Here is a 17,864-nt window from a genome sequence, read left to right as displayed (position 1 = left end):
AAAGGAGGGAATGCAAGGTAGACAGTTACACTGGAGACCCTTTCCAAAGCTGTATGGAAACCTACTCTAGAAGCTTTTTAGAATGTGTATGGAGTTACAGTGTAACACGGTGATCCTGTAAGACACAAGGTAACAAACCCAGTGCCAGAATGAGTTACCTTTTTGGAGTTGTTGGCCATTGATGTTCCCATAAACCCTTGTGGGCCCTCAAATATTACTGGCTGTTGCTATTGCTGTTGGTTACCCTCCAGAACTTGACAGTGAGGCCCTGTTGCTGAAGACATCACATACCTGAGCCATAGAATGTGGAGAAATCACGCTGGTGCTTACTTGGAAGCTTCATCCCCACTACTAGCTTTCATAGTTCTGGAAGGTTCTATACATGTTACCAGAGGAGAAAACTGTTACCCAGCTACGAACCCTGTGAGCCACATTAAGAGTTGGCGTGGCCTTGAACTTGTGATCCTCCTGTCTCCACCTCCTTCAGCAAATCTTACCAGCATGAGCCTGGTTACAGGGTTCCAGGACAGCCAGGACCCTGTCTCGAAAAACCAAAACCAAACCGAGCCAAGCCAAAGCAAAAAGCTTGGCAAGATATGAAGACATGCCCATTGGAATAATAGTGGCTGCAATCATCATGAGAATAACCAGTAACTTTTTCATTGGATTTAAGTCTCAATACACAAGGTGAACCCACCCCGTATCTCTAGAGAACCTTTGATGCTGCTAAATGGACACAGTATTAAACCGAGTCTTAATGACTTGTTATACTCATAGATTAATACACTCATTCTCCCTCATCATAGAAACGTCTGTCTGTAATAGACAGTGATTAGCACAGAGACCCACAGCTGATCTACGTGTAGAAAAAAAAGGACCTGGAGATGACCAGCCTTACGTAGTGTCTGGGTTGATACTAGTTGTGACACAATGTAGCATATACTTACTGATTGTAATTTTTTTTCTCTCCCTGACTCCCTAATGACCCTGTGAGTTTGCATGACTTGCTTTTTAAATTTATTTTTAGTTATGGGGGAGGACAGGCATCTGCAGTGGTCAGAAGTGTGGGATCTTCTGGAGCTGGAGTTACAGGTGGTTGTGAACCTCTTGATGTGGGTGTTTGAGTCCTGGAAGAGCAATACATGGCCTTCACTGCTGAGCCATTTCTTCAGCCCCTTCACTGTACAGTTTACACTATAGGGTCAAGCCGTTTTTTTCCCCATCCTGGTTCCTTGAGGAGACAACTTTTTTTTCAGATTAGTGTTCTAGATAGCTAAACTGATATGTTTTCTAAGCTAGAAAGAGTGTATTTGCTTGATACTTTTCAAAATACACCTTTACAAGTGTAATGAAAATTTCTCAGGGTTGGAGTTATAGTTTGGATTCTGAGAAGTGTTGTTTACATAAATACATATAAAGAATTATAGTTTTCGGTATGTGTTTGTAGAAGATGTGGAGAGAAAACAAGTATATTTTCTAACAGCACAATGTGGTTTCCTGTGATGTTAAACGTCAGTTCAAAAACAAGCCACTTTAAAAAACATTTTCAGTTCAACACTTCCCTCTAGTGGACAGAAGAAAGAACTCCATTTTCTAGTGTCTCAATTTCATCCCATAGATCAGTCTTTTTCTATTGCAAGAATTGAGGCTGTCTTTTGTTTGGTTAGAACATGAATTCTGCGACAAAATTAAAGCTAAATATATTTTGGTGGTGGCAAATTAGTCTTACAACACATCCCATACTTGGATTATGTTAGTAAAGCCATACAGACTTGGACAGTTAAAAACTAATACCTAAGATACACAGCCAGTACCAGTAATGTAGCTAGCACTCACCACCTACTTCATCTCAGTGCATGGGATTCTCAGATTGGACTAAAATCACAGTACATTTTTGTACCATTGGAGACCATTTTGAATCGCTTTTCTAATTCATCATTGTCCCACTCTACAGCCGAGCCCCTGCTCTGAACCTGACATCGACTATTATCTATATACTTTGATATATTTTTACCCTGTTTTGCTTTTTTAGCATTTTATGTCTTTTACATATGTAAGGGGAACATCATATAATATGTATATTTGTCCAGCTTGTCCTTTCGGTGTTTGCTTTTGAGATTTAGACAAGTTACTATAATAGCTCTGATTCACTCAGTTTGACTGTTGTCTAACTTTATTCTGTGTATGTACTGTAATGAAGTTAATCTTCTTCACCTTACTGAGAATTAAGGTCTTTTTCCCCCAAGTGTAAGTCATTATGGTGATTCTATGTATGAAACATTGTAGTCATGTATTTAGAACATATAAAATTATTGACACTTTTGTGTAGCTGTTTCCTCTGAATGAGGAAGGTGTGGGGCTCAAGGTTCAGGAAATGACAGGGTTCTCAAGAACCCTCCCCCAGTCCTAGAGACAGTCATGCAGTTGCTGAGGAAGAGCAGCTGTCTTTGGAGGAGCTGCCTGAAGGTTGAGCAGGGGGCTTCAGAGATGCTCTTGTGAGCTGTTAGCATGGTGCTGCCTGAAAGTCATCCGTGCTCCTGTTTGCAGCCCCGGCATTTAGTCATCAAGCTAGGTGTGTGAGGAATTGTTTCTTTGGTCTGTTCAATGCCCTATTAGCGTCCTCACATTTCCCAGGAATAGTATTGCAGCAGACATGGGAAGTGATTATAGGTTCGGTGAAATACTTGTTAAAATAGCAGTGATGGAGCCTGGTGTGGTGCTGCATCGCTATAATTCCAGCAGGGTCTCCTCACCATGGCAGGGTCAGGAGCCAAACAAAATAACATTAATGGCAATCTTCAAACAACAACAACAACAACAACAACCACCACCTAAAGTTTTGATGGGACTACTGTAAAACCCTTTACAGTCAAAGCAATCTTAAGAAAAAAAGCAAATCAGGAAGGAACACTATGCCACTGACTTTCAAATAAACTAGTAAGTTGTACTGGTCAAATAAATATGGATTTGCATAAAAACAAACCAATGAAATAAAGAGTATAAAAGTAAACCCTGCAGCACCCAGCTGATTTGGACAAAGGTACTAAGAACACATTTGGAAAAAAGGACAGTCTTTTCAATATACGGGGAATTGGAGGAAGGAGGAATCCTCCTGCAGAGGAATGAGACCATCACTGTACCAGTTACAGCTCAAAATGGAAAAAAGACTCTTAAGAGTCAGACCTAAAGCTCTTAAACTACTAGAATAGGGAAGTACTTGAGGATGGTAAAACAAGCAAAGATTTTTTTTTTTTTTTAAATCATGCCCTAAAAGCACAGGGAAAAAAAGATAATCAAGTTGTATTGCATCATAATAAAATGTAGTACAGTGTAGAAATATCTTGTGACATTTGTTTAGTAATTTCTGTGAAACATGTTTCTTTAATACTTAGAAAAGTCATTTTAATGTGGTAATGACATTAATATTTTTCCTGTAGATAGCTTATTTATTTGTTTGTTTGTTTGTTTGTTTAGAGCCAGGGTTTCTCTGTGTACCCTGGCTGCCCTGAAACTCACTCTGTAGACAAGGCTGGCCTCAAACTTACAGGGATCCACCTGCCTCTGCCTCCCAAATACTGGGATTAAATTCGTGAACTACCACCCACCCCTGCAGATAACTGAAGAACAGTGAGAGGGACTTACTGGATTGTCCAGTGAAGCTGGGCTATTTGGGACAAAGTGTCTACTCCCAAAAATGTATTTAATTTTTTTGAGCCAGTGTTTTTCCTTGTTGCCCTGGCTGTCCTGGAACTCCCTCTGTAGACCAGGCTGGCCCGGAACTCAGAGATCCATCTCCCTCTGCCTCCCAAGTGCTGGGATTAAAGGCATGTACCACCACTACCTAGCTTTAAATTTATTTTTATTTTAGGTGGGTGAGTGTTCTGCCTGCATGCATGTCTGCACTACATTAATACTTAGTGCCTGGTGCCCTCAGGGGCCAGAAAAGGACATTGGATCCCCTGTAAATGGAGTTACAGATAGTTATGAACTGCCGTGTGGGTGCTGGGGACCAAACCCAAGTCCTCTGTTCAAGAACAGCCAGTGCTCTTAACCCCTGAGTCAGCTTCCCAAATGGCTGTTCTTGAAAGCTACAGAGTTCTTAGAATAAATATATTTTTAGCGCCAACTTTCTTAGTTTTGAAAGTGAAAGTTGTAAAATATATTGTTCATAGAGGCAATTAAAAAAAATTTCTATCGTGCTAGGTGAAGGTAAGTCAGACAGCCGTGGAGGTTTGCATGACAGTATCCCCACTTAGTCCCCAGTTGGTGGTGCTGTTTGGGTAGACTGAGGAGTGTGACCTTGCTGGAGGAAGTACGTCACTGGAGGTGTGCTTTGACATTTCAAAAGCCTCGTGCAGTGCCATTCCCAGTGTGCTCTCTTGCTTCGCGCTCCCGGCCTAAGATGTGAGCTGCTGGTTTGCCTTGCTTAACTATTGCCCTGTGTTCCTGCCTTGATGGGGATGAACTCTTACCCTTGGGAATTGGAAGCCCAAATAAGCCCTTCTTTCTCTAAGTGGCTTTGGTTATGATGATGCTTTAGCACAGCAGGGGAAAAGTAGCCAATGCTCAGAACACTCTGATGCCAAGGAAGCGTGAGTCCACTCAAACAGAGCTAAAGTCATCGACTTAATTTTGGATATTCAAATAATTTGAGTTACTACTTTGATTTCTCCCAAAGGTTTGCTCTAAATATGAAATATTTGTTAATGATATTTGTCTCTAAAAAAGTAATGTATCATCATATTAAATATGGATTTGGAGTCAGTACTTTTTAGCTGATAAATTTATAGCCAATACGGATAAAGAATTTACTCTTTTTTTTTTTTTTCATGTAGTAGCCAACTTTATTCAGGGCATTAGACACTTTGTCTTCTGAAGGTGAAGCAAGATCATAGGAGCAAAGTTCACTTGAGTTCAAGTTGTATAACAGTCAGAAGGACAAGGTCACATGAGCTTAGGCTGTATACAGTTATGAGGACAGCTTGGTCTTAGAAACGTCATCCATAATAATGGATAAGGTGATGGGTAATTTGAAACCAAACCCAATCCTATTTACTATATCTGGGAGGGCACAAAACCACAACCAGTTTTGTGGAGGCAGGCAACAATATACTCTTAATGTGTATTTTAAAATTAATTATTATTATTGTGTGTGGAGACATGCATGTTTAGGCCAGAGCATATCTTTGTGGGGGTGAGTTCTCTTTTTCCATCTTTATGTGGGTTCTGGTGAGCAAATTGAGGTGTGGGCTTATGTGGTCAGTACCTTTACCCAGTGAGTCATTTTATTGGACTGTTTTGTGGTTTTAAGTTGGCATACTAAATAATAAATTTCATTGTGGAATTTTCATGCATAGTTTGTTTTTGTTAGCCTCTTTTCCCCCAGTCCCTTGTATGTCTGTATTCTACCACCCCCAGTAGTTCCCTTTCTACTTCCAATAGTGCATTCTGAGCACAAAGATCCCACACAGGCAACTGATCTCATTAAGAATGGAGGAAGAGGGCTGGAGAGATGGATCCGTGGTTAAGAACACTGACTGCTCTGCCAGAGGCCCTGAGTTCAAGTACCAACAACCACATGGTGGCTCACAACCATTTGTAATGGGATCTGATGCTCTCTTCTGGTGTGTCTGAAGACAGCGACAGTGTACCCACATACATGAAGTAAATAAATAAATCTTTAAAAAAAAAATGGATGAAGAGTTTAAGAATGGGACTAGAGTATTTGGGGACAGTTGTTCCTAATTCTTAAAGATCACCTGATATATCTCCCTCTAACTGTTTATCTACATATCTAATTTATATAGGTATGATCTTACACAATTTACACATTATACATTACAAAATCACTTGTGTTCTATCAACTATATGGGAAGGGCAGACTAATGATAAACTAAAACTAGCAAGAGCTGTATGAAGTACATTTCTCCAGTTAAAACATTGAAAAAGGAAATGTTCATATAGAAAGGGAAGCTATAGGAAAAGTAACGAATATGTTAAAAACTGATTATGGTCAGACTCACACATAATGAGCATCGTGTTTGCTATGCATTGGCATAAGTAGTCCAGTTTATAAATTCTGATTCCACTTGGTAAAAATGACCTCCAAAGGAAGAGGCTCTAGGGAGTAGAGATGAGATGACACTGTTGTAAAGTGAAGTGACTATTTGAGAAGAGAAACTCAATTCCTACATGGCCAATAGAAGCCAAACCCATATGTAAGGTGAGTGGAGCTCACCTAGGCTCATTGCATGGCACACAGGGCAGGCAGTTTCTGACTAGAGCTCTTAGCATGTCTGCAGTGAGTTTGTAAGGTTTGATAGACACAAAGCTCTTCCTTTCCCAGTCTCCTGGGAATCTTTCCTGTGTCGGATTTCTATTTACATTCTTTTCTGTGTCTTTTTTCTTTTTCTCTTACTTTGATAGAGTATGTCCTCTGGTTTCATAGTAAGTTGTAAAGTAAATTCTTTCTACCCATGAACAGCTACTAAGCCTTTATCAGGTCTCATGCCTAATTGAAGTTTCTGCTGGTTATGTTTTATGGATTGAACATACATGGTTTGTCTTCCTTGTCTAAGTAAAGTTTCTATTGCTGTGATAAAACACTGTTACCAGGGCAACTTATAGAGGGAAGGATTTGTTGTGAGCTTATGGATCTAGAGGGGATAAGAGTCTGTGAGCATCAAAGCTCAGAAGAATGACAGCAGGAACAGATGAGAACTCACATTTTGAACTACAAAAGGAAGCAAAGAGAACACCATGCTGTAAAGGCATGGTATGCTGTAATGAATGAAAATGGCCCTCATAGGCTTGTATGTTTGAATACTTGGTCCCCAGTTGGAACAGTTTGAGAAGGATTAGGAGGTGTGGCCTTGTGGGACACTGTGTGTCACTAAGGGTGAGTTCTGAGATTTCAAAAGACTTGTACCATTTCCAGTACCTTGTCTTATCACCTACTTGAGGATCTGGATGTGAGCGCTCAGCTGTTCCTTCACCATGCCTTTGCTCTGCCGTCATAGACTCTACCCTCTGAACATGTAAGCCCAATTAAATGCTTTTGTTTGTAAGTAGCTCTGGCCATGAGTAAGTAATATACATACCTTTTGAAACCTCAAAGCCCACCTCAAGTGTGTACTTCCTAAAGCTACTCAGACAGTGTCATCAGCTGGGGACTAAGTATTCAGATGCTTGAGAATGTGGGAACCATCTTATTCAAACCACCACATTCTGTTCCCTGGCCCCATTGTATCATGGCCATATCACAGTGAAAAACCATGTTTAGTCCAACTGTGACAGTTTCCAGAGTCTTTTGCAGTGTCGAACAGTTCTAAAATCCAAATTTTAGTCTCTTTTGAGACTCTAGGCAATTTAAAAACTGTAATCCTCTGTAAAATAGAAAGCTACATACTTCCAAGCTACAGTGGTACAGAGTATATATATATGACTATTCCAAAAAGGAGGAATGGTGACAAACGTAAGGGGAATTCTAAATCCTGAGGTCCATGTCTGATGTCATAGGGCGTAGATGGCTCTGCCCTTCCACCTTTGCTGCCTGTAACCTAGTTTTTTCTCTTTGGCTGGCTCTCCTCTCTGTATGCAACTCTCCTTCAGATATCTCATGGTCTGTACCTCTAACATCTTGAGGTCTCTAGTGAAATTCAGGATTCATGTTCACAGCTTCACACAGTGGTCTTTCAGGGCTTCCTGCCTGCTCTTGGACCTCATGCCACATTTTGCCAGCTCTCAGTAGCTTTCTGAAACTGTGGAGGAAGATTCCAGGAGCCCTTATCTCCTATTCATTCCGTGACTCTAAAGCCAGCACCATGTGGCTCACACTGCCAGGTTCAGCTGTTTGGGATGGAGTTGTCCCCCAACCCCCATTGACTCAGTTTTGTAGTAGCTTTTGTTGTATGTTTCTAGTGTCAGAATATTTCTTTGGCATTTTCCTTTCACAAGTTGGAAACTTATCTGGGTGAGATTTCTCTTCATGGATAGGCTTGTATTTATTCCAGTGTAGATTCTACTTCTCACAACCGCCACAATAGCACCAATCTCCTTAACAATAGAATCCTCTCTTTTAGCTATAACATTAAGCTTGCTAATGTTCGTTTCCTCTCCAAACTACATCTCGTATTTCTTTTTTCCCTTTTCATTGTAAATCTGCGAAGAGTGATTACTCATAACCATGGGACAGAGTCAATAGTAGGATGCCTTGAAATTTCCAGCAAAGAAATATATCTGTCTATTAATTTGAAAATGAAACAACAGGACAAAAGCAGACAGTGGTTACATCCTCCCTGTCCCCGACCAAAAAAAAAAAAAAAAAAAAAAAAAAATCACAAGAATGGTCTATAGCTCAATTGCTAGTATTGCTCCCCTTTGAAACTGTCTGAGCTCAGCTCCATAGTCCACGTTGCTCTCAGTGTTGTCTCTCAAGCCCCTACTAGACATCCATCCCATTAAGCCTTTCTTAACAGCATCCAACTCCTTGTTTGTTCAAAGTTCCAAAGTCTTCTACATGCTTCCAAAAAAACCCCACACGGTCAGGTTCTTTACAGCAGTACTACACTCCTGGGACTAACTGCTGTCTTAATTTGGTTTCTGTTGTGACAAAACACCATGACCAAGGCAACTAACTTACAGAAGGAAGAGTTTATTTTGAGTTATGGTTCCATTGAGATAAGAGTCTATCGTCCTGGCTGGGAAGTGTGGCAGCATGCAGGCAGGGGAGAAGGGCTTATGTCTTGAACTGCAAGAAGGAAACAGAGAGAGCATACTGGAGACAGCACAGGGCTTTTTGAAACCTCAGTGTCATACTTCCTCCAGTGAGGCCACACGTCCTAACCTATCTGAATAGCCCTCCCAACTGGAGAGCAGGTAGTCAAGCACCTGAGCCGGTGAGAGACATTCTTATGAAAACTTATGTTGAAATTGAATTCCAGGCATGTTTATGGCATAGCACATGTGCAGAGTCGGAGGAGAACGTCGGCAGTCGGTTCTTTCCTTCCACCTTGATTAGGATCCCGATTGTATTTCTGTGCTGTGTTCTCTCACCTACCTGGCTCAGGAGCTGATGATTCTCCTGTCTCTGCCTCTCCTCTTACCTTAGGAATGGAGAATACAGATGTGTCACCACATCCTGCTTTAAAAAAACAAAAACAAAACAAACAAACAAAAAAAAAACCCAAAAAACCTGGGTCTGGGAATGGCATCCAGGTCATCAAGTTTGCAACAGCTGTTACCTGTTGAGCCATCTCACTGGCCCCATTTGTAGCTTTGGGAGCCTTTAAACTTGTCATTTCTCCTATTTATATCCCAGCTCCTTTGTTTTCTGTTCCGATTGATAATATAAGTAAAGTACCTAATTGATGTTTTCTGAAATTAAAATTTGGCTTAAATCATTATTCCTGTTACTACTGTCAGCTTTCTAACGGTAGTGAGGAGACCATGGTAAAGACCATGGTAATGGTAAAGAGAAGACCATGGGCACCAAAAAGATAAAGACAGAGCAGAAAAAACAAAAATGACAGGGAAAAAAAACCATTCCCCCCCACCACACACAGACACACACAGGTACAGAGACAGATACAGGCATATACACACATAGACACACAGACACACAGACACACATAAACAACAAACAAATAAACAAACAAACAAAAAACCCTAGATCATATGACCCCTCCGAAGCTCATAACTTCTCAATAGCAGAAAAACAAAAACAAAAACAAAACAAAACAAAACAAACAAACAAAAAACCCAAACCTACATAATAAAGTTGTTGATATACTAAAGAAAGAATTCAAAAATCCTGCTTTGAAAAACAAGTGGGCTCTGGGCAGGGCATGGTGGTGCATTCCTTTAATCCTAGGCCCTCTGGAGGCCCCGGAGGCAGGAAGCAGGTGGATCTCTGAGTTCAAAGTCAGAGTGAATTCCCAGACTGCCAGAGCAACATAGGGAAACCCTGTCTTGAAAAACCACAAACAAAACAAAACAAAAAACCAAACATCATCAACAACAACCACAACCACCTCCCTCAGTGACTTCAAATAGGATTCAAGAAGCAGATGGTTGTGGCAAGAACGCAGTTTGGGACCTTGATAAGAAAGCGACATGGATGAGAACACCACTGGAGAAGAGTTTAGTGAAATGATTGAGATTGTGGAAAAAGAGTTAGAGATGAATAATGACTGAACAAATCAACACAAGCTGAAAGTATTATTTTTACTATTCACTGAGGTTCTTCATTTCTAGTATTTCTGCTTTTTTTCCTCTCCCAAATCTCAGTTTTTAGACAGGGGTGGTAGTTCATTTGGTGGAGTGATTGTTGTCTGGCATGCACAACGCCTGAGTTTGCCCTACCCGCTTTGCAGTAGCACACAGAAGGGAGCATGGTGGTGTATACCTGTTATCTCAGCACTCAGGATGAGATCAGATAAAATGAAAGATAAAATATCAGGGGCTAAACACAAGTTTGAGGGGATCCAACACCCTCTTCTGGCCTTCAGAGGCACTGCATGCACACGGTGCACAGGTATACATGTAGGCAAAACACCCACATGCATGCAATAAAAATAAAGGTTAGAAAGTTAAGAAAAGACCGAGTGTATTATACGGAAGTATGAAGATGTCTTATCTGGGGATGGGCGAGGGACTCAGCGGGAGGGGACGGGAGGACAAGAGAAGCCAGTGGAGGCTGGATATGGTCAAATGAAGCTGTGGTAAACTTGTCACTTGGTGTGAGAAATCTGTGCTAATAAAAAGACACCTAAAAGTGACTTTGGGTTAATGTTCACAGTGACTGCTGTAGTGACTGATGTAGACAGTGATGGAGTCTTAACACTTGCACAGTGCTCTTGTTCTTAAAACTCTTTACATATGAAGGCTACTTCTCATTCTCAGATAGTTCTGATAGCAAATTATGAACCTGGATCTCTGTGATTTCTTTGAATGCCTAGGAATTCTTGGAAGTGTGTATATACTAGTATGGAAGGTGGTGTTACAGGGAATAGTTTGGAGGCCATTGGTGATGGCTCTGTCCTGTGTGGTTACCTCCCATTTCCCTGGTAAGCCTAGAAAGGGGAAGTTCAGCTGTGCTTTCCCCAGGATTTAAAACCACACATAAGAGGTTTTGTCGGGGCCTGGAAAGGAAAAATACTTTTTCCTGGTCAAAAGCATGGACCACCCGTTTGGCCCTGGGTCAGCACATGCCATTCTGATCTACTCCAAAGATCAGAACATTAGATACATTTTCTTCTTCCTTAAGATGAAATGTCAGTGGCCCTGTCGATCACCTGGCTGGGAGACCACCCCATAGGAAAGCTGATTCACTTGAGGACATGCTGAGGAGATGGGGAGAGTAATTTGAGTTCCAACTGAAAAAAAAAAAAAGTAGTTGTTCTTCTGTTTCTTTAGGATAATGGACAAAGTCTAAGCATGTGTCCCCTGACCTCTGAGGTTTGTCATTGGTTCTGTGAAGTCTCTCTTTTCCCTTTCAACATGCAGCTGCCTATCAGTTTGCACTGGTGGATGTGCTGGCTTTCTTGGGCTCTAACTAAAAAAGAATGGCTTTCCCCCCACCCCCCACCTCTGTTTTCCTAGAGGCTGCTGATATATATAGCTTGCCTGCGATGTTGATTCTTCAAACTAATAAAATGTCCTTCTGAGTTGCTTTCTAAAAAATCCAAAAAGGAAACCTAGATTTGCCCAGTAACAGTGGTATTTCAATCAATCCATCAATCAATCAATCAATCAACCAATCAATCAGCCAGTTAGTCAGTCAATCAATTAAACAAACAAAACATTTTTTGGTGGAGAACTGTGATTGAAATCTATGTACCCAGATTCTGTTTTATGTGGCCAGAGACTCTTGGAAGCCCCACCCCCTCTCACCTGTGCTCTTTGGGTGTGTCCATGTATGTTGGTGGGGGACGGTGGGAGAGAGGGATCTTTTGAAGGCTTGAGGTGAGAATGATGATCATAGATTATTTTAGATTAATTATTGTGGAAAACACCTACAATTATCTATCTATCTATCTATCTATCTATCTATCTATCTATCTATCTATCATCTGTGAATTTTGTTTTACATTCAAATAAAATCCAGATGTGATTTGTAAGTTTAATTGTAAAAAGACATAAAGCTATTTAAACAGAGAACCTTCAGTTACTTTCTTTGAAAACCTTTTGAAAATTGAAGAAGAAATGAAACACAGCCATCTAGTGGTTCTAATGTTAAGAGCACTAGGTAATAGTTGAGTACTGTCTCTCAGAGGTTTAGTAAGTGTTCAAGCTAATCAGCTCTTATCATACAAAGGAATGTATTCTTCCTAAATAATAACACATATTGGTGACAGGAGAAAGTGAATGTGACAGTTAAACTGTAACACTGTTGCAATACCCTCAGAGGTCATTTGAGCGAGTGTAACATTCTAATGTTCCATACATAGCATTAGTTACACTGTTTATTAATCACACTTACTAATTATAAAAGTCACATGTACATCCTGAGACACTGTGAAAAATATGTAACTGTCTCCTACCTTTCCAGGATAGCCCACTGTTATAACTAAAGCCCAGATTTTACTCAGCGCCTTCTGTACAGTAACCCCTAGTTATCAATAGCTTACAAACTACTGAATCAAAGTGAATTATTTTCTAGGAGCAAGATAGTGCTGTGCAAAATATGCAGAAAAAAGTGGAACAGTTAGAAGCAGAACATACGGACTGCTCTGACCTTCTACGGCGACAGACGAGCGAGCTTGAATTTAGCACTCAAAGGGAAGAACGCCTGAGGAAAGAGTTTGAGGTATGGCTTACCAGTTTTTATAAAGCTATGTGTTATTCATATAGTGACTTTAGTTTAAAGGACACTGTAAGTCAGGAGAAATGGGGACCACTTTGATTGTATATTTGGCTTCTTTGAAAATTTTTACATTATCCTAATAAAGTATTTTTTATTTTCCTCTAAAAAATCTATTCATTAAATTTTTACATTTATTTACTTATTTGTGTTTTTTTTGTGTGTATACGTATGTGTGTGTGTGTATGTATGTATGTATGTATGTATGTATGTGAGAATCAGAGGTCAATTTGCTCTGGGGGATCAAACTCAGACTGTCAGGCTTGACTGCAAGTATGCTTGCCTGCTGAGCCATCATCCTGTTGGCCCAGGCTTGCTCATTGTTGACAAGTATTTCTCATGGACTGTTTGGAAAGTTTAAAAGTGATTCTTTACATTTTGAGGCTCAGGGAGCAACACTAGAGAAAGTTTGGTGTGTACTGGGGTTAAATGATTATGATGGTTTAGTGACCGATTTATTTTTACAATGTAGAGGATTATGTGCAGGGGCTTGCTCATGCTAGGTGAGTGCTTTTTACTAAGTCTTGTCCTCAGTTCCATTTTAGACTAAGGTAGTTGTAGAGGAAGTGGCAAGATTTGTCTCTGGTTTGAGAGAATCAACAGGATTTGTTTGCTTACTGGGTTATGATAGGAAAAAATAATGTCAAAGATATTATTTAATGTTAACCAATAGTAGTTTATAATTAATAATGCTTGTACATGAGTATGTGTGTGTACATGTGCACATGATTTTTATAGCATGTTTGTGTTGGGCAAAGAACAACTTGCAGGAATTGGTTTTTTTTTCCAATGTAGGGCTCAAAATCAAGTCATCAGACTTTGTAGGAAGCACCTTTACCTGCTGAGCTGTCTCACATATTTGGTTTTCCCCCTATCTCTGTCTGTCTGTTTATTCTATCTATCATCTATCTATCTATCTATCTATCTATCTATCTATCTATCTATCTATCCATCCAGGATTTTATACTCTAAACTAGGCTGGCTTAGAACTTACCATGCAGCCCACTGGTCTTGAACTCAAGATAATCCTCTTACCGAATTCTCCTGTGTTTTGAGATTACAGGTATGTGCAACAGACCCTGCCATCAATGTTAAAGATTTTGACTTCAACACATAGATAACTGGCATTTCCATTTACTGAGTGGGAGAGGTTAAGTTTGACATGCCTGTTAAATATCTGGGAGATCAGGTAGCCCCTTGAGTAGAAGTGCCTGGGTTTTTGGAAATTTTACTGTAAGGATATAGATTTGCAATACAAGTTTTATTTGGAGATTTTTAGATGCTGCCATCCATAAGGCTTTGCATTTCTATAATTTCTCCCAAGAGTCATCTATTGATTTCTAGTTTGGTTGTTATAAAATGTAAGAGGAAATACAGCGTGCTGTCCCACTCTGCATACTCACCTCTGACTTAAGTCTATGCATTTCTTTCCTTTCCTGTGTAGCTGTTTGTCTCACCTCTGGTTTAGGTTTCTTCTTCAGGGTCTGACTCTCCAGGGTGTGTGTGTGTGTGTGTGTGTGTGTGTGTGTGTGTTAGGAAGGGGCAATTTTTTGTGGTAGGGGTAGATGCATAGAGCTCCAACTTTTCATATGTTGATTAACAATTTTGAGATTTAATTTGCCTATAGTAAATGTACCCATTTGAAGTGTACAAGTTACTGGTTGAACAGTATTTACAACATTGTACAATTGTTACAGTCAACTTTGTAGCGTTTTTGCCACACCAGAGAGAAATTTGATCTTCATGGGACATCGCTGTTCTGTTTCTCAATGTTTGAGGCATAAGCAACTACTAATCTTCTTCCTTTCCTTGTACACTTATCTCCTTTAGATGGTTAATGCACGTGCAGTTGGAATATTTGGTCTTTTGTGATTGACTTTTTCACCTAGCACAATGTATGCAGTGTTTAGACATGTTATAGCATATATCATTATTTTGTTTCTTCTTATGACTGGATGCTATTTCTTCATACATAGCTTTGTTGTATATATTAGTTGATGGATATTTGTGTTATTTTCACATTTTGGCTAATAGTAACAATGTTGTAATAAACATTTGTGTCTAAACTTTATGAGGCTATATTATCAGTTATTTTGGGTGTCTTAGTTTGCATTTTATTGTGAAGAGACACCATGACCATAACAACTCATATATAGGAAAACATTTAATCAGGGGCTGGCTAACAGTTTCAGAGGTTCAGTTCATGATCATCATGGTGAGAAGTATGGCAGCGTGCAGGAAGACATGGTGCTGGAGAAGGAGCTGAGAGTTCTACATCTTGATCCACAGAGATCAGGAGGCTGCCATACTAGGCTTAGCTTGAGCATAAGAAGGAGACTTCAGAGCTCACCTCCACAGTGACAAACTTCTTCCAACAAGGCCACACCTACTATAACAGGTCACATTTTCTAATAGTGCCCCCTTTCTACAGACCAAGCATTCAAATACATGAGTCTGTGGGGGCCATTCCTGTTCAAACCACCACAGGTATATATATATACACCTAAGGATGGAGTTTCTGGGTAGATGATAGTTGTCCTTAGTCATTACTTGACTGGGTTAAGGGGTACCTAGGACTGTGAATTGCACTTGTGTATTTGTGCAAACATTTCAAAAGAGGATTGGCACATGGGTAAGGACAGCAGGGAAAGAACCTGGTCTGGATGAATGACCTTAAAATGGCAGGCAGATAAGGAAGGGACATCCAAGAAAGACTGCACCCAAAACTTCAAGCTCCTTCCTTTTCTCAGTGTCTATGTCTGTCACCTCTGTGGCCCACTTACCTCACACACCATTTTCTTTGGCCTTTAAACAGGGACCCAGAAAAAAGCGATCCCCTAGGGAGCTGCTTGGCTTTCAACACTGGGTCCGGAGTGCTGAGGTTGCAGTTTTCTGCCTCCCCAGTGTGTAGGTGGCCATTATTACCCAGCTTCTATGTTTAAACCAACCCAAAAAATCCCTTTTATGATATACATGCATTCTTTTGGTTCTCTTCCTGTAAAGAATTCTAGCTAATAACACCAGATCACGTGTATGGTGGTTTGAATATGCTTGGCCCATGGGAATTGGCACCATTAGAATGTGTGGCCTTGTTGGAGGAGGTGTAGCCTTGGAGGAAGTGTGTCACTGTGGGGGTGGGCTTTGAGATCTTTGTGCTCAAACTATGCCCAGTGGCTGCCTGCAGAGCACAGTTTCCTTCTAGGCCCCTGTGGATCAAGATGTAGAACTCTCAGCTCCTTCTCCAGCACCATGCCTGCCTAGATGCTGACATGCTTCCTGCTATGATGATAATGGACTGAGACATCATGGTAACTTCCTGCTGTGGACTGTTTCATATTCCTAACAACAGTGTATTGGCTGTTGGGTTTCCTCACATTTTCACCAGTCTTTAAAATGATAAATACCACAGTTAGTGTAAAATGCTGTTTCATTTATAGTGAGGTCAAATATCATGCCATGTACTTATTGGTTATTTCTGTATCTTTTTTTTTTTTTTTTTTGGAGAAATATGTTTAGTCCCATTTTTCAGTTTTAGAGTGAGTTATTTGTACTATACTAATAAAAGATGTGTACAGTGGGGAAGCTAGGTGTGAAATATCTAGGAATTCTCTGTGGTAATGTGAAGTATGAACTTTGCAAAGATATAGTTACATGCTTACCAAAAGTGGAGTAATTTTTATATGGTTAGAGCATTTATTTAAAAAATCAGTATAGTGTGAGAGAAGACCATTTTCAATAAAAAAGAATCAGGTGCTATTCTAAGTGATACTTTAAAGTTACTGTTCTACTTGTGTTGAATATCTTTTCTGGCTAATAAAGGCTCTATAATGGTATTTTTATAATTTTAAAACACTATGTGGTTTTATATTACTTGTTAAAAAGGGTGGTAATAGAGTTTCAGGATAGCCAAGGCTACACAGAGAAATTCTGTCTTGAAAAAAAAAACCCAAAACAAACAAACAAACAAAACACCAGGTATAGTAGTCAGTGCTTTGAATATTAGAATAAAATCATTTAGATGCCACTTAGGTGTCTATCAAAGCCTGGGATCACTTTACAGACATTTATTTACTTTACAACTGCGAAGCAGCATTAGATAGTAGTGGGCTTCTTTTTGTTGTTCATTTAATTAATTAATTTAATACTTAAAATTATTTTTAGGTAATAATAAAATTTAAGTAAAAACTTAAGTAAAAATAATAAAATTATTTTATTTTATGCGTATGACTGTGTGTACCATATGCATGCCTGATACTCTCGGAGGTCAAAAGTGGGTCTCAGCTCCCCTGGAACTAGAGTTACTGATGTTTGTGAGCCACTCAGGGGTTCTAAGTCTTCTGCAGGATCCACAACTGGTTTAACCACTGAGCCAGCTCTCCAGACCTACCCTTATTCGTGTTTGTACGCACATGTGCCATGGAGCATGTTTGGAGGTCAGATGCCAACTCATAAGATTTGTTCTCTTTCTACCATGTGTATCCTTGGGCTGAAACACAGGTCATTATTCTTGGCAGCAAGAGCCTTTACCTACTAAGTTCTTACTAACCCTGTTGTTAATTTTTTTTTTTTTTTTTTTTTTTTTTTTTTTTTTTTTTTTTTTTTTTTTTTTTTTGAGATAGGGTTTCTCTGTGTAGCCCTGACTATCCTGGAATTCACTATGTAGACCAGGCTGGCCTCAAACTTAGACATTCACCTGCCTCTGGCTCCTTGAGTGCTGGGATTAAAGGTGTATGCTACTACCACCCGGCTTTGTTGCTAATTTTAAGTATGCCAATTTTGACTTATTGGAGAAAAAGTTTAATATCTCTAAACTTTAAGCCATGTCTATGGGTGGTTCTATAATGATTTTTTTCTCTGTAAAGTATTTAATTGCTCTGGTATCTATAGACTTATACTAAAGGTCTAAAATTATTTCAGGCAAATTTTATTTTTTAATTTATTAAAAATGCAAATCAATTTAATGTATGTATATACGTGTGGGTGTTTTGCTCTCATGTCTATT

The 17,864-nt window shown here is 39.7% G+C and overlaps 1 protein-coding gene across 11 annotated transcripts in view; it reads left to right on the top strand.

The window, feature by feature from the left end:
* Ccdc171 (coiled-coil domain containing 171) overlaps positions 1–17,864 on the top strand; it is a 310,848-nt gene that overhangs the window by 35,704 nt on the left and 257,280 nt on the right. For all 11 annotated transcript variants that reach the window (XR_013110616.1, XM_076934712.1, XM_076934713.1 and 8 more), the window contains one exon: positions 12,662–12,808. Coding sequence is in view for 10 of the 11 variants with exons in the window: in XM_076934712.1 (XP_076790827.1) it covers positions 12,662–12,808 (147 nt within the window). In the remaining variant the exon portion in view is untranslated. The remainder of the gene's footprint in view (positions 1–12,661; positions 12,809–17,864) is intronic.

This window comes from Arvicanthis niloticus, chromosome 5, assembly GCF_011762505.2.
Source record: "Arvicanthis niloticus isolate mArvNil1 chromosome 5, mArvNil1.pat.X, whole genome shotgun sequence".
Classification (NCBI taxonomy): Eukaryota; Metazoa; Chordata; class Mammalia; order Rodentia; family Muridae; genus Arvicanthis; species Arvicanthis niloticus.
The sequence above is the reverse complement of the archived record's forward strand: the minus strand, read 5'-3'. Positions and strand labels throughout refer to the sequence as shown.